This window comes from Salvelinus namaycush, chromosome 12, assembly GCF_016432855.1.
Source record: "Salvelinus namaycush isolate Seneca chromosome 12, SaNama_1.0, whole genome shotgun sequence".
In the NCBI taxonomy this organism is placed as follows: Eukaryota; Metazoa; Chordata; class Actinopteri; order Salmoniformes; family Salmonidae; genus Salvelinus; species Salvelinus namaycush.
The window spans coordinates 38,802,814-38,818,614 of NC_052318.1; the positions used below are offsets into that span (position 1 = coordinate 38,802,814).

At 47.5% G+C, this 15,801-nt stretch overlaps 1 protein-coding gene across 2 annotated transcripts in view; it reads left to right on the forward strand.

Annotated features, from left to right (window-relative positions):
- The window catches only part of LOC120057208 (roundabout homolog 1-like), a 170,100-nt gene that overhangs the window by 109,548 nt on the left and 44,751 nt on the right, over window positions 1-15,801 (forward strand). For both annotated transcript variants that reach the window (XM_039005715.1, XM_039005716.1), the window contains exons 3-4: window positions 8,378-8,535; window positions 14,512-14,632. In XM_039005715.1, coding sequence (XP_038861643.1) covers window positions 8,378-8,535; window positions 14,512-14,632 — 279 coding nt within the window. The remainder of the gene's footprint in view (window positions 1-8,377; window positions 8,536-14,511; window positions 14,633-15,801) is intronic.

Here is a 15,801-nt window from a genome sequence, read left to right on the forward strand (position 1 = left end):
GTGGAGGACAAGGTACTGCTCTGTTTCAGCCATTATGGGCAGCCTAGCTGTGTGGAGGAGAAGGTACTGCTCTGTTTCAGCCATTATGGGCAGCCTAGCTGTGTGGAGGAGAAGGTACTGCTCTGTTTCAGCCATCATGGGCAGCCTAGCTGTGTGTAGGAGAAGGTACTGCTCTGTTTCAGCTGTTATGGGCAGCCTCGCTGTGTGGAGGAGAAGGTACTGCTCTGTTTCAGCTGTTATGGGCAGCCTAGCTGTGTGGAGGAGAAGGTACTGCTCTGTTTCAGCCATTATGGGCAGCCTAGCTGTGTGGAGGAGAAGGTACTGCTCTGTTTCAGCCATTATGGGCAGCCTAGCTGTGTGGAGGACAAGGTGCTGCTCTGTTTCAGCCATTATGGGCAGCCTAGCTGTGTGGAGGACAAGGTACTGCTCTGTTTCAGCCATTATAGGCAGCCTAGCTGTGTAGAGGAGAAGGTACTGCTCTGTTTCAGCCATCATGGGCAGCCTCGCTGTGTGGAGGAGAAGGTACTGCTCTGTTTCAGCTGTTATGGGCAGCCTAGCTGTGTGGAGGAGAAGGTACTGCTCTGTTTCAGCCATTATAGGCAGCCTAGCTGTGTGGAGGAGAAGGTACTGCTCTGTTTCAGCCATTATAGGCAGCCTAGCTGTGTGGAGGAGAAGGTACTGCTCTGTTTCAGCCATCATGGGCAGCCTAGCTGTGTGGAGGAGAAGGTACTGCTCTGTTTCAGTCATCATGAGCAGCCTAGCTGTGTGGAGGAGAAGGTACTGCTCTGTTTCAGCCATCATGGGCAGCCTAGCTGTGTGGAGGAGAAGGTGCTGCTCTGTTTCAGCAGTTATGGGCAGCCTCGCTGTGTGGAGGAGAAGGTACTGCTCTGTTTCAGCTGTTATGGGCAGCCTAGCTGTGTGGAGGAGAAGGTACTGCTCTGTTTCAGCCATTATAGGCAGCCTAGCTGTGTGGAGGAGAAAGTACTGCTCTGTTTCAGCCATCATGAGCAGCGTAGCTGTGTGGAGGAGAGGATACTGCTCGGTTTCAGCTGTTATGGGCAGCCTAGCTGTGTGGAGGAGAAGGTACTGCTCTGTTTCAGCCATTATAGGCAGCCTAGCTGTGTGGAGGAGAAGGTACTGCTCTGTTTCAGCCATCATGGGCAGCCTAGCTGTGTGGAGGAGAAGGTGCTGCTCTGTTTCAGCAGTCATGGGCAGCCTCACTGTGTGGAGGAGAAGGTACTGCTCTGTTTCAGCTGTTATGGGCAGCCTAGCTGTGTGGAGGAGAAGGTACTGCTCTGTTTCAGCCATTATAGGCAGCCTAGCTGTGTGGAGGAGAAGGTACTGCTCTGTTTCAGCCATCATAGGCAGCCTAGCTGTGTGGAGGAGAAGGTGCTGCTCTGTTTCAGCTGTTATGGGCAGCCTAGCTGTGTGGAAGAGAAGGTACTGCTCTGTTTCAGCCATTATAGGCAGCCTAGCTGTGTGGAGGAGAAGAGACTGCTCTGTTTCAGTCATCATGAGCAGCCTAGCTCTGTGGAGGAGAAGGTACTGCTCTGTTTCAGCCATTATAGGCAGCCTAGCTGTGTGGAGGAGAAGGTACTGCTCTGTTTCAGCCATCATGAGCAGCCTAGCTGTGTGGAGGAGAAGGTACTGCTCTGTTTCAGCTGTTATGGGCAGCCTAGCTGTGTGGAGGAGAAGGTACTGCTCTGTTTCAGCCGTTATGGGCAGCCTAGCTGTGTGGAGGAGAAGGTACTGCTCTGTTTCAGCCATCATGGGCAGCCTAGCTGTGTGGAGGAGAAGGTACTGCTCTGTTTTAGCCATTATGGGCTGCATAGCTGTGTGGAGGAGAAGGTACTGCTCTGTTTTAGCCGTTATGGGCTGCATAGCTGTGTGGAGGAGAAGGTGTTTTTTGTTTACCTAAGTGTCCTTGCATCAACGGCCTTTGAAATGTTTCAATCCTTTATGATGTAACGTGATTTGTGGATTCAAATCAAGTATTTACAATGTGTGTGTGTGTAGGACTCCATGCCCAGTGTGTGCTCATTTCTAAAGGAATCTCAGTGTGGCAGGCTGCCCATTGCACTGTATGACACGACTGTCTGAGGTACTGACGGGCGCTCAACTGGCTCTGTGTGTGAACCCCAGCTCTACTCTGCTCACCACACCTACTGTTGGTAGCTATGGTCTTTTAACATACAATTTACTGTAATACTGCAACTTAATGACTGCAAAGTAGTACAACTTGGAGCGATAGCCTAATGGCAACAAGGATGACAGGAGGTGGTGTCAAGTCTTTCTAACCATATCTACGAAGACATGACCAAATAGCTGTAACAAAATGGTGCAACCAGTTTAACAGGAGGTCGGCTTTAACAGGAACACGATGGAGAAGACAAAATGGAGGGAAGAGGCAGGATTAGGCTGGACTGTGGTTAGTAGGTAGGTTACCCTGGTCGGGTGAGAGGCTATGCTGTGTGGTGCGTGCCCCTGTCTGCAGGGCTGCAGTGTGCCCTGTCTGACTGTCTATCTGTCTGTACTGCTCTGTCTGTACTGCTCTCCTGCTGCAGTATGTATGTATGCTCCTGCTCTATCCTCAGGCTGCGAGTGGAGAGGAGAGAGGCTCCATCGGGCCCAGCAGTCAGACAGAATCAAATCCAGGGTTAAGACACCGTGTCCAGGGGTCTCCACCTTTGAAGTGGGCTGTGGGATTCTGCACTGGAGGGAGGGACAGATGGGGAGAGGGAGAGGTGTAGGTCTCAGCTCAGTGGACAGGCCTGTAGGCTAGCTGGGATAGCAGCAATATGTGTGAGCCCTCCTCGCAGAGCCCCACTGATGCACAGTCACTGAGCTCTCCCTCTGCTCTCTCTCTACCTCTGTCTGTCGTTCTCTCTGTTTTTCTCTCTCTCCACCTCCATCTCTCTCTCTCGTTCTCTCTCTCCACCTCCTTTCCTCTATCTATTTCTCTCTCTCTCCACCTCTTTCCTTTCCTTTTATCTCTCTCCACCTCTATTTCTGCCTCCCCCTCCCTCTCTATGCCAGACTATAACCTTGTAGTTTGAAGCTCGCTGGTTTGGGGGATTTGGGAGTATACACTGGTGTCAGTTACACTGGTTCAAGGAAGGAGACTGTCAGGATTACTTTACAAAAAGACTGCAGAAGAGGAATTACATGGGGCTGATGGATTGAGAGACAATGTAATGTAAGGGAGATGGAGGCAGTGGAGAAGAGTGAGAAAAAGAGAGAGGAAATTCAGCAGATTCTGTTTTTGTGCCTGCCTGTTTTGTGTGTGTGTGTGTGTGTGTCCTGTGTGTGCGTTGGCACAAATGCATGTGTGAATTATCCCGTGTAAAAGCACGTAATGTTCTTAGCAACTTAACAACAACGCTTAAAACATTGGTTCTTGCCAGGTTGTTTGTGTGCTAACATTGCATGTTTTTACAACACTGAAGCTAGAAGACTCTTTGCACAAGAGTTCTCATGGCTCCGTTTTTGTTCCTGTCTAGAGTAACTGCAGCCATGTTTTTGTGTCCCACAAGGAATGCCTTTTATCATGTGACATGGGAACAGCTGTTTCCCATCAGGCCCCAGTCAGCGAACAAGCCACTCAGTCAGCTGCAGGCCTGTAGACTGCCTGTAGTCAGCCAGTGTTCTCCCTGCTCCCTGGATCAGATCAGAGGGGCCAGGGTGAGCAGACGGGAGACCAAAAGAGTTTGGCCAAAATGCCTCCAACTAGAGGGTCATCCCAATTTGTTCTCCCATGTCCACGCTGCTCATCAGGCCTCTCGCCCTCTCGTCCTGCGGAACGTGCAAATCCAGCAGGGCAGCCTGCCTGAGAGGAGAGAGCTGGGGCCATCTGGGAGTGATTACCCATGTTGTATTTTCTCATTGTTTCCCGTCTGCTTTCTGCTAGGCTCTGCTTTGCTTTCTCTCTCCCTGTTCTGTTGGCTGGGCTCCCCTGGCCTGGCCTGTTCAGGCTTTAATCCTGTGTTATTTATGATGGGTAATGTTTGGCAGAGCTTATGCGCAGCCCACCGCCAAATTAGCACAATTTAGCCGCTTCATCAGGAGAAGGAGTTTGCTCAGCGATACGTAAAGAGAGATCCAAATCTCTTCCTCTCTCTTGGTCTCTCTCTCTAGTTCTCTCGTTCTCTGTCTCATTCTCTCTCTTTGATTTGTCCACCCTCATTTTCTCTCCCTTTCTCTTGGTCTCTCTCTCTCCGTGACTCTCTTCTCGCAGCTACTTTCTCTGCATCTCATCTTCTCCCATTTCCAATTTCAGTAGGGGCCCTGCTAGCATGTAAAGACATGAGATTACACTAGTGTACTTATTCACTGAGTGAAAATTACATTTTCGGAGCATGTTTGTGGGATCTGGAGTCCTGTCCCACTAATCACATATGTGCTCCTTGTGATGCTGCTGGGAGCTGGCAGCCAGGGGAGACAGGAAAGGATTGTCTGTGGTCAAGCCCCTGACCAAAAAACAGATTATTGCGCCTGCCATTTTGAGGAAGATGTGAGTTTTCTTTGTCTCCAGTTCAGCCTGTGGCTCTGTCAGCTAGCTCTGTTATCCTGCATAGTACATGTTGAGAGTTGAGGAATTGCGGTGGTAGTTTTCCATTTCCTCCCGGCAGAGCTCAGTGCTCTCTGTGCTCAGTCTCTCCTGTCTGGACTGGTTTGTGCTGCTGTGTGGTATAGCAGCTCCCCGTCTTCATTACTGTCACAGCCATTAGGACAGACCGAATGGGCCGACAGGACAGACAGCCCCTGCTTGCTAATTTGACGTCTCAGCAGCTGTTCCTAATATCCCTCATTCACTATCCCTCATTCAAGTTAACATACTGTATATGAATGCACTGCATAGGGGAGGCATAGCAAATGGGCCTGACTTGCCCTGAGGCTGTCATTTGAAAAGCACTCACAGCAAACTCTGTAGCGGATGGAACGGAACTGGGAGTTGAAGGTTAGGGGTGCAGAGGGGAGGTTCGGTACGATGTTCCTCAATCCAGAAAGTTGCTGGTAACAAACCACCACTATGTCCCCCAGCGTTTTGGCTGTTAAGTGTGAGTACATGGGAAGAGTATTCTCTATCTGGGCTCTGGGCTGTACGTGTCAGAGTTCCACAGTCTCCTACTCCCTAACATGATTACCGCTCCCCTGGCCTCCCCTGGCCTCCCCTGGCCTCCCCGTCTCCCCTGGCCTCCCCTGGCCTCCCCTGGTCTTCCCTGGCCTGGCCTACACTTCACAGCACAATACAACACAGCACAGCACAGTGGAGCAGAAGGCTGAGATTTGCTACACACTCAGACCAACATACAGGGAAGGAGATCAGGGAGAGAGAGAGAAAGTAATGTTCAAGGCTTATGGATAGAGAGAGGTTGATGGAGTTAAACTTGTGGTTTCTAGGTATGTATGAGGTGTTTGTGGACAAGGTAGGGATAGAGGGGTGGTCTGTGTTGGTCTCAGATCTTCAGAGCTACGCTAAACTGGGCATTGAAAGAGAAAAGAGACTACACACAGGCTAAATACTGAAGAATTTGACCTACAAGACTTGAATAGCAAAACATTCCAGTATAAATGGTAAACAGCATTCCATTCCGTGTTCTCAGGTAAACACACTGCTGCTCAGTGGGACTCGAACTAGCATAATTATGGTGTCACACATGTATTTGTCTTCAGACTCCCGTGGCCACTAACAATATAGTACACACCGTTTTGACACACCTACATAGTTTTTCTGTCACGATAATAAGGTCGTAGCGTTGTAAGCAACAACAGCGAGTACGCAAATGATATTCCTACCCAAATGTCAGGCACTTCTGTGATTACGCTCATTTGCATACAGGTGATACAACACTGGTGCTTTGCATAGATGGGCTTACATTGTTTACAACATCAGCTTCCCTTGATAACCACCGACTGAAACAAAGTATTCAAAACATATTGTTTCTCTGGAAAGGAGTACTGGGAAATTATAGTTTAAATATGAACATACTCATTAAACCACTCTGGAAGTTTCTAGGAAGCTTTTTCAAATGAGTCCATATAGGATTCATGGATTGGCTGAAAGGCCTTATTCACTTTTGAGTGCGTACACGAATTCAACCTAGACACAGAGGAATGTCTTACAATCCCGTACAATGTAACGTAATGTCTTGCAGTGTATATAGAATATAGTGCCTGGTATTGAAGTGTCGGACAATGTAAGGTAATGTTATCTATGCAGTGAAATGTAATGTCATGTAATCCGGTTTGGGGGAGACAGAGGAGATTACATGCTGGCTGCAGGGGGCTAGGGAGGAGGGGAGAAAGGAGGGGGGCTTCAGTAACTGTGTTGGGAATATAATGAAAAGACAGAGGAGATTACATGCTGGCTGCAGGGGGCTAGGGAGGAGGGGAGAAAGGAGGGGGGCTTCAGTAACTGTGTTGGGAATATAATGAAAAGACAGAGGAGATTACATGCTGGCTGCAGGGGGCTAGGGAGGAGGGGAGAAAGGAGGGGGGCTTCAGTAACTGTGTTGGGAATATAATGAAAAGACAGAGGAGATTACATGCTGGCTGCAGGGGGGAGGAGGGGAGAAAGGAGGGGGGCTTCAGTAACTGTGTTGGGAATATAATGAAAAGACAGAGGAGATTACATGCTGGCTGCAGGGGGGAGGAGGGGAGAAAGGAGGGGGGCTTCAGTAACTGTGTTGGGAATATAATGAAAAGACAGAGGAGATTACATGCTGGCTGCAGGGGGGAGGAGGGGAGAAAGGAGGGGGGCTTCAGTAACTGTGTTGGGAATATAATGAAAAGACAGAGGAGATTACATGCTGGCTGCAGGGGGCTAGGGAGGAGGGGAGAAAGGAGCTTCAGTAACTGTGTTGGGAATATAATGAAAAGACAGAGGAGATTACATGCTGGCTGCAGGGGGCTAGGGAGGAGGGGAGAAAGGAGCTTCAGTAACTGTGTTGGGAATATAATGAAAAGACAGAGGAGATTACATGCTGGCTGCAGGGGGCTAGGGAGGAGGGGAGAAAGGAGCTTCAGTAACTGTGTTGGGAATATAATGAAAAGACAGAGGAGATTACATGCTGGCTGCAGGGGGGAGGAGGGGAGAAAGGAGCTTCAGTAACTGTGTTGGGAATATAATGAAAAGACAGAGGAGATTACATGCTGGCTGCAGGGGGCTAGGGAGGAGGGGAGAAAGGAGCTTCAGTAACTGTGTTGGGAATATAATGAAAAGACAGAGGAGATTACATGCTGGCTGCAGGGGGGAGGAGGGGAGAAAGGAGCTTCAGTAACTGTGTTGGGAATATAATGAAAAGCGCTGCGGAGAAGAGATGAGGAATTTCTCCAATTCATGAGAGCATGATGTCCCTCAGGGTGTAGTCACTAACTCACTCATTCATCCGGAACGGGCTGGAGAGACAATCACTGGGCTGGCTGGGGGACTCTGCGACTGACTGTAATGGCCTAGACTGAAATGCTGTGGAGTCTCTCTTCTCCTGTCTTCTCTTGTCTTTTCTTCTCTGCTCTTGTCTTCTGTTCTCTTCTGTTCTCTTCTCTAGGCCTTTTGTTAACTGGGCCAGTGTCTGTAGAACAATACATTCTCCGTTTCTAAATGTCATCAGGAGTAGAGGGACCGTCGTCGCTCCCTGACAAACTCAATGTCTTTATAGTCCATATAGAGCCTCGCACAAGCGCATCATTGCGTCAGCACTCCCCTCCACAGGCTGTACTCACTAACTAGCAATACACTGTGATTGTGTCAGGTTGTTATTGAGTATGATGCATCGAGTCATTGCTAATGGCCGTTAAACCTTGAAAGATGTTGAGCGTGTGTTTGCCACCTAGCTAGCTTGTTAATGGCTCTTGCGAAATATCCTCCTATCTCTCTTGAAGTGTTTGAAGGGGCAAACAAGGTAGGGAAACATTAACTGGCAAGGTTTTATTTTGGTCAATGGATAACTCACACGTCAAACAAAGTTCCTGGGAGTCGTAAATGGGATTGTGATGCAAATGCAAGTGGTTTGCCTGTGTGTTTGTACGTTCCCCCAGGGCTGGAGTGGAGAGTGACAGTTGAGCCGCAGCTGGTAGAGAGTTAGTCTAATCAGACGGAGTGGGTGGTAGGCCTGTATTACTATAGAACATCAGGGATTTGGCACACCACCCCGGAGACCACTATTGCACGATACAATGTCCAGCTCCTCAAGACAAGTGATCTGTCATCGACTGCCTCTGCTCAGACTTTAGTCCTTGCACTTCTAGAGTCTGGTCATAAGAGTCTTGAATATTGCACAGGTATACCCTAAACGTTCCACTGGTGCATTTTTTTCCTGTTTCATTTCGACCTGCAGTGCTAACGGGCCGTTAACCCCTTCCCTCTCCTATTCCACAGTTCTCCGTGATGACTTCAGACAGAACCCAGCGGATGTGATTGTGGCAGCGGGTGAGCCTGCCGTGCTGGAGTGCCAACCGCCCCGCGGGCATCCTGAGCCCACCATCTCATGGAGGAAAGATGGTACCAACATCAATGACCGGGATGAGCGCATCACGGTAAGACAAGCTTCGTTAGCCTACGAGAACACTCTCTGTACAGAGCAAGCACTGCAATAGGCCTGCGCATCACACCTGCACGTCAACACACACACGCACACACACCCCACTGCTTGCTGGCGCAGCTCCAGGAAGATCAAAGTGTCTCTGTTGGCAGACGTGTCATAATGAAGAGAAACAAATGCATAATCTATTTGACTAACATAATGTATATTGTATAATGCATAACAATATTGTACTGTGATTTGGCTAATCAATGTCTATTTGGAACAAAGGCTATCTGTGGAAGCATGCAAAGAAATCAGGGGTGGGTGTGGGTGTATATGTGTGTGCGCACACGAGCATGTTTGCTTGTTTGTGTGTCTGTATACGCTCTAGGGGACTTGTGAGTTGGGATCCAAGGCTCATCTTCCTCCGGAGTGACAGGTAGTTTCTCTCTGAGGGGCTGTGATGGACAGAGCAGCTCTCCTCCGCGCTGATGAGAGGGAGGTGGAGGAGAGAAGGAGGTGGCGGAGAGAGGGAGGTGGAGGAGAGGAGGAGGGCCTTCTGAAGGAAATACAACGGCTGCGTTGGCTTTGTACTTCCCTGTTGTCTCCTCATTTACACCCATCTGCCTGCTTGCCTTCCTCATTGTCTTTACTGCTGCATGTCATTTCCATAAGGAACCAACTTCACTATAATGTAATAAAATACCAAGTCAAATAAGGTCTTGCAGTGAACTCACGGTAGCTATGTTGACCACAGTCTGTGGTTGTCACTGGTGTACTGGCTCAGAGTGTATACAGACGGCCAGCTTGGTTTCTGCCTCAGAGCTATGGCTCAGCTCACTGGACTAATGGGCCTGCAGATAAGACTGTTTCCTTAATGAGTCCACAGGCCCTGTAAACAACCCAGCGCTTGTGTTTATGGTTTGTTTCTAACACAACATCCACTCCAAAAACTGTTGTTGTTTCTTTAACCACGTCGAGTCCTGGGGGTCTGCTGTAGGATTTGGTGCTGTGGGAACGAACGTGTTGTGTGGCCCAGCGGTTGTTTTAAATTGAAGGGGGAGGGAAGGGCACTGGGCTTGCCAGTGGTGTAGAGCGATGCATCAACAGCAGGCAGGGAGGGTGTGTAGTTTCTGTTCAGTTCTACAGTACTGTATATTGTAGCATAATATCACACTACCACCCTATATTGATTGTAGTGGGGTCAGGTTGGGGGTGATGTGGGTGGCAGCTCTCCGTCCTCAGGACTGTGATTAACTCTGAAGGGGCAGTGTAGTTAGTGATGGGAAACATTTTATACAGTTACATATCGGGATATTATTTCTAACGATATATATCGCAATATTAATTGTTCAATATCTCAACATTATTTATGCGCTAGTTGGTTGTTCCTTAATTTTGCTTGTTCTCCATCTTGTTTTTAATGGTTTGCCAATATGTTTTCAGCACTTTTATTTCCATGACTGATCAAACATATTTTTGTCAGGGGTCTCTCTCTCTCTCACTCTGCAGCAGACATAGTGAGCAATATGTTTGGAACATTGAATCGCAATACATATACAATCATGACAATCGTTAGAATCGCACTACATATCGTATCGGCACCTAAGTATAGTGATAGGCACCTAAGTATAGTGATAGGCACCTGAGTATAGTGATAGACACCTGAGTATAGTGATAGGCACCTAAGTATAGTGATAGGCACCTACGTATAGTGATAGGCACCTAAGTATAGTGATAGGCACCTACGTATAGTGATAGGCACTTACGTATAGTGATATGCACCTACGTATAGTGATAGGCACCTAAGTATAGTGATAGGCACCTACGTATAGTGATAGGCACTTACGTATAGTGATATGCACCTAAGTATAGTGATAGGCACCTACGTATAGTGATAGGCACCTACGTATAGTGATAGGCACCTAAGTATAGTGATAGGCACCTAAGTATAGTGATAGGCACCTACGTATAGTGATAGGCACTTACGTATAGTGATAGGCACCTAAGTATAGTGATAGGCACCTAAGTATAGTGATAGGCACCTAAGTATAGTGATAGGCACCTAAGTATAGTGATAGGCACTTACGTATAGTGATAGGCACCTACGTATAGTGATAGGCACCTAAGTATAGTGATAGGCACCTACGTATAGTGATAGGCACTTACGTATAGTGATATGCACCTAAGTATAGTGATAGGCACCTAAGTATAGTGATAGGCACCTGAGTATAGTGATAGGCACCTGAGTATAGTGATAGGCACCTAAGTATAGTGATAGGCACCTAAGTATAGTGATAGGCACTTACGTATAGTGATAGGCACCTAAGTATAGTGATATGCACCTACGTATAGTGATAGACACCTAAGTATAGTGATAGGCACCTAAGTATAGTGATAGGCACCTAAGTATAGTGATATGCACCTACGTATAGTGATAGGCACCTACGTATAGTGATAGGCACTTACGTATAGTGATAGGCACCTAAGTATAGTGATAGGCACCTAAGTATAGTGATAGGCACCTACGTATAGTGATAGGCACCTAAGTATAGTGATATGCACCTAAGTATAGTGATATGCACCTACGTATAGTGATAGGCACCTAAGTATAGTGATAGGCACCTAAGTATAGTGATATGCACCTACGTATAGTGATATGCACCTAAGTATAGTGATAGGCACCTAAGTATAGTGATAGGCACTTACGTATAGTGATAGGCGCCTAAGTATAGTGATATGCACCTATGTATAGTGATATGCACTTACGTATAGTGATAGGCACTTACGTATAGTGATAGGCACTTACGTATAGTGATAGGCACTTACGTATAGTGATATGCACCTAAGTATAGTGATATGCACCTAAGTATAGTGATAGGCACCTAAGTATAGTGATAGGCACTTACGTATAGTGATAGGCACTTACGTATAGTGATATGCACTTACGTATAGTGATATGCACCTAAGTATAGTGATAGGCACTTACGTATAGTGATATGCACCTACGTATAGTGATAGGCACTTACGTATAGTGATAGGCACCTAAGTATAGTGATAGGCACCTAAGTATAGTGATAGGCACTTACGTATAGTGATAGGCACCTACGTATAGTGATAGGCACTTACGTATAGTGATAGGCACCTACGTATAGTGATAGGCACTTACGTATAGTGATATGCACCTACGTATAGTGATAGGCACTTACGTATAGTGATATGCACTTACGTATAGTGATATGCACCTACGTATAGTGATAGGCACCTAAGTATAGTGATAGGCACTTACGTATAGTGATATGCATCTACGTATAGTGATAGGCACTTACGTATAGTGATAAGCACTTACGTATAGTGATATGCACCTACGTATAGTGATAGGCACCTAAGTATAGTGATATGCACTTACGTATAGTGATATGCACCTACGTATAGTGATAGGCACCTAAGTATAGTGATAGGCACCTAAGTATAGTGATATACACCTGAGTATAGTGATAGGCACCTACGTATAGTGATAGGCACCTAAGTATAGTGATATACACCTGAGTATAGTGATAGGCAGCTAAGTATAGTGATAGGCACCTGAGTATAGTGATAGGCACCTGAGTATAGTGATAGGCACCTAAGTATAGTGATAGGCACCTAAGTATAGTGATAGGCACCTAAGTATAGTGATATGCACCTAAGTATAGTGATATACACCTGAGTATAGTGATAGGCAACTAAGTATAGTGATATACACCTAAGTATAGTGATAGGCAACTAAGTATAGTGATATGCACCTGCGTATAGTGATAGGCACCTAAGTATAGTGATATGCACCTAAGTATAGTGATAGGCACCTACGTATAGTGATAGGCACCTAAGTATAGTGATATACACCTGAGTATAGTGATAGGCAACTAAGTATAGTGATATACGCTTAAGTATAGTGATAGGCAACTAAGTATAGTGATAGGCACCTGAGTATAGTGATAGGCACCTGAGTATAGTGTAGTGTAGCACACATAACAGAGGAACTCAATGGAACACATGAACACAGTCACACACACCACCACCACCGCTATGTGATGGAGGGAACAGATAGAGAAGCAGATGCATGATGGAAAGGGAAAACAGAGGGGAACGCAGGAAAGAAAGTATGAGAGAGAGAGAAGAGAGAGGAGGAGGACAGGAGGGATGCATTTGCTGGTGTTGTGGGTCTGACGTGAGAGAGAGAGAGAGAGAGAGAGAGAGAGAGAGAGAGAGAGAGAGAGAGAGAGAGAGAGAGAGAGAGAGAGAGAGAGAGAGAGAGAGAGAGAGAGAGAGAGAGAGAGAGAGAGAGAGAGAGAGAGAGAGAGAGAGAGAGAGAGAGAGAGAGAGAGAGAGAGAGAGAGAGAGTAAGACTGGAGGAATGTGTGTGCAGGCTGATGGTGCAGGGATGTGACAGGAGGACATCTGAGGAGCAGCTCTTCAAAGGACCTGTGTCTCTTTGTTCTCAGGCCTCTCCTCTGGACTAGTACTGCAGCTCCAGATGTGCCTCTCATTGCCCCACCCTCACCCCGTCCCCCACTACTCTATACTGTACCAACCACTCCGGGTCTTGCTACACACAGACAGAATGCACACCGACAAAGACACACACACTCACTAAAGATATCACACTCCTCGTCGCCTTTGCCCCCATCAAATGCAGGGTAATGTGATGACACTTCAAAAGTGTCCAGCACTACAGGGGTTGGAACATGGAACAGGTCCTGGCCCAGGGACCTCTGGGACCACTGGGCTTTGAAACCTGCCCACTGCCCTCCCCCCTGCTCTGCCCCTGTTCTCCCTCTCATCCCCCCCTTTCCTCTCCTTCCCCTGCTCTCCCCCTCCTCTCCCCTGCTCTCCCCTCCTCTCCCATCCTCACCCCTGGTCCATGTGTAACACATGAGGACTTTTATGGCCTGGTAGAATGTGTCAGTGTGGAGAGGGAAGGTCAGCCTCCTCTCAGCATGTTTCAGGTGTTGTGAGGTTCACGGGGAAGAGGAGGGGGTGAGGGTGAGGAGCATGAGGAGGTTTAGAGGTGGTGTATGGGGACAGAGATAGGGGCGAGGCTGCTTTACATCAGGCTGTGAGTGGATTAGTTGTGACTGCTTGGCTGGTCATCCCAGCTTGGTTTACACACATTAAGATTGGAACCTGCTGGCCCACAGACCTGGCCCTGCTATTACTCCTCTACTCCCTTCCTCTGTGACACGCTCTGCTGCCTTGTGATTCCCCACCACTCACTAACCAACGTCCCTCTACACTGCACCATATGACTGGAAAATGGGGTTCCTGCACCCCACCAGACCTCTCTCTCTCCTCTATTGTCATTAAACATTTTGCTGCACCTGCAGCTATGTGAACACAACCAATAGCATTTGATTTTGTTACATTTTTTTTGTTACATTTTATTAGCAATCCCTATTTCAATACATTTTAATAGTTGTCAGTTTCATATGCATGATTTGGTTATGTTCTTTGAAAACCTGATTCCACAATTATAAGTGCTGCTTTGAAAATAACATAATTCTCCAACCTAACCGTCCAGAGTTATTTCCCATTACAACGATCCTGTTACGTGGCACAGTGCAGTATCTCTGGGCTGGTGCTGTAGCAGTGGTTCTCTGAGACCTGAAGGGTTGTGGACTCTCTGCTTCCAACTGTCAGCGGAATAAACTTGTCAGGCACTGCCCTCCCTGCCACGCAGCCAGCTAGCCGGGCCAGCTGAGAATGCACACACTATTTACCCCTAAAAGCTGCTGCTTCTTAAACCTACCAGACAAACCTCTGTCTGTGCTTGACAGGTGGAAAGTCATCATTTCATCCTCTATATTGTAGGACGCTCTAGAATCGTGTAAGCCCACAAATTGTTGCATCAAATAGTATTTAGGGAATTACAAGTATTTGCAAGCGTAACATGCTATATTCAATTACAAATGACCTTACAACTTCTACTTTTCTTCCCTCCATCTGTCAGATCCGCGGTGGGAAGCTGATGATCACCAACGCCAGGAAGAGTGACGCAGGGAAATATATCTGTGTGGGGACCAACATGGTGGGAGAGAGGGAGAGCGAGATTGCCGAACTGACTGTACTAGGTAAGATCCGACCTGTCTGACCCTGGTCCCCCTCTTTTCCCAGGCAGGCAGGGCTGGTGTAGACTGTGTAATTGGAACCATGTCATTCCCAGCATGGGACACAGGATTGTCTTTAATTAAACCCTGCTCTGTCTGTCTGTCTGTCTGTCTGTCTGTCTGTCTGTCTGTCTGTGTCTGTCTGTCTGTCTGTCTGTCTGTCTGTCTGTCTGTCTGTCTGTCTGTCTGTCTGTCTGTCTGTCTGTCTGTCTGTCTGTGTCTGTCTGTGTCTGTCTGTCTCTGTCTGTCTGTCTCTGTCTGTCTGTCTGTCTCTGTCTGTCTGTCTGTCTGTCTGTCTGTCTGTCTGTCTGTCTGTCTGTCTGTCTGTCTGTCTGTCTGTCCCTCTATCTCGCCTCTCAGTCCCATTCAGTCACCTAGTCAGTCTCAGTTGTGACGGGGAAGCTCAAAGAGTCTGAGGCTGCCTGTCCCCCTAGGTAAAGGCTTTTCTCCCTAGCACATAATCCATTAATAAAAGAGGTTACGTAACAATGGCACCCAGTCCCACAGCTGTGCAGGCATTTCACTTGAGCCCCAAACTCAGGATTACCCTGTCGCCCCACCTTGACCCCTGCCACCCCTTTGCTGTCCTGGAGAGGTTGTACCCCCACTACTACATCCCATTCTCATCCGTTCCTCTTGTTGCCCAGTTAAGATATTGACTCAGAGACAGTCCAAGCACCGCTCAGGTAATACCTCACATCCTTTCTAAGCGTTATTATCGTACTGTTGTCTATACTGCCAGGGGTGTTATCACCGTACTGTTGTCTATACTGCCAAGGGAGTTTTCATCGTACTGTTGTCTATACTGCCAGGGGTGTTGTCACCGTACTGTTGTCTATACTGCCACGGGAGCTTTCATCGTACTGTTGTCTATACTGCCACGGGAGTTATCAGTTGTAATATTGCACCTATTCGTTTGAACTCCGCTCTTAGATCTGCTGTTGTCAATAGAGAAGCCCACTGCGGTCTGCTCACCCAGTGCTATTAGTTTTAAATTGAATACCCACTCGGTTTTCAAATCACGCAGAGGGCTTGGGCTAATACATGATAGCAACTAAAGCCCATGTAAGTCAGTTTATAACATTCCATCATTGGTTGCTCTGAGAGATCCTCATATTGACATTGGCAGCGGC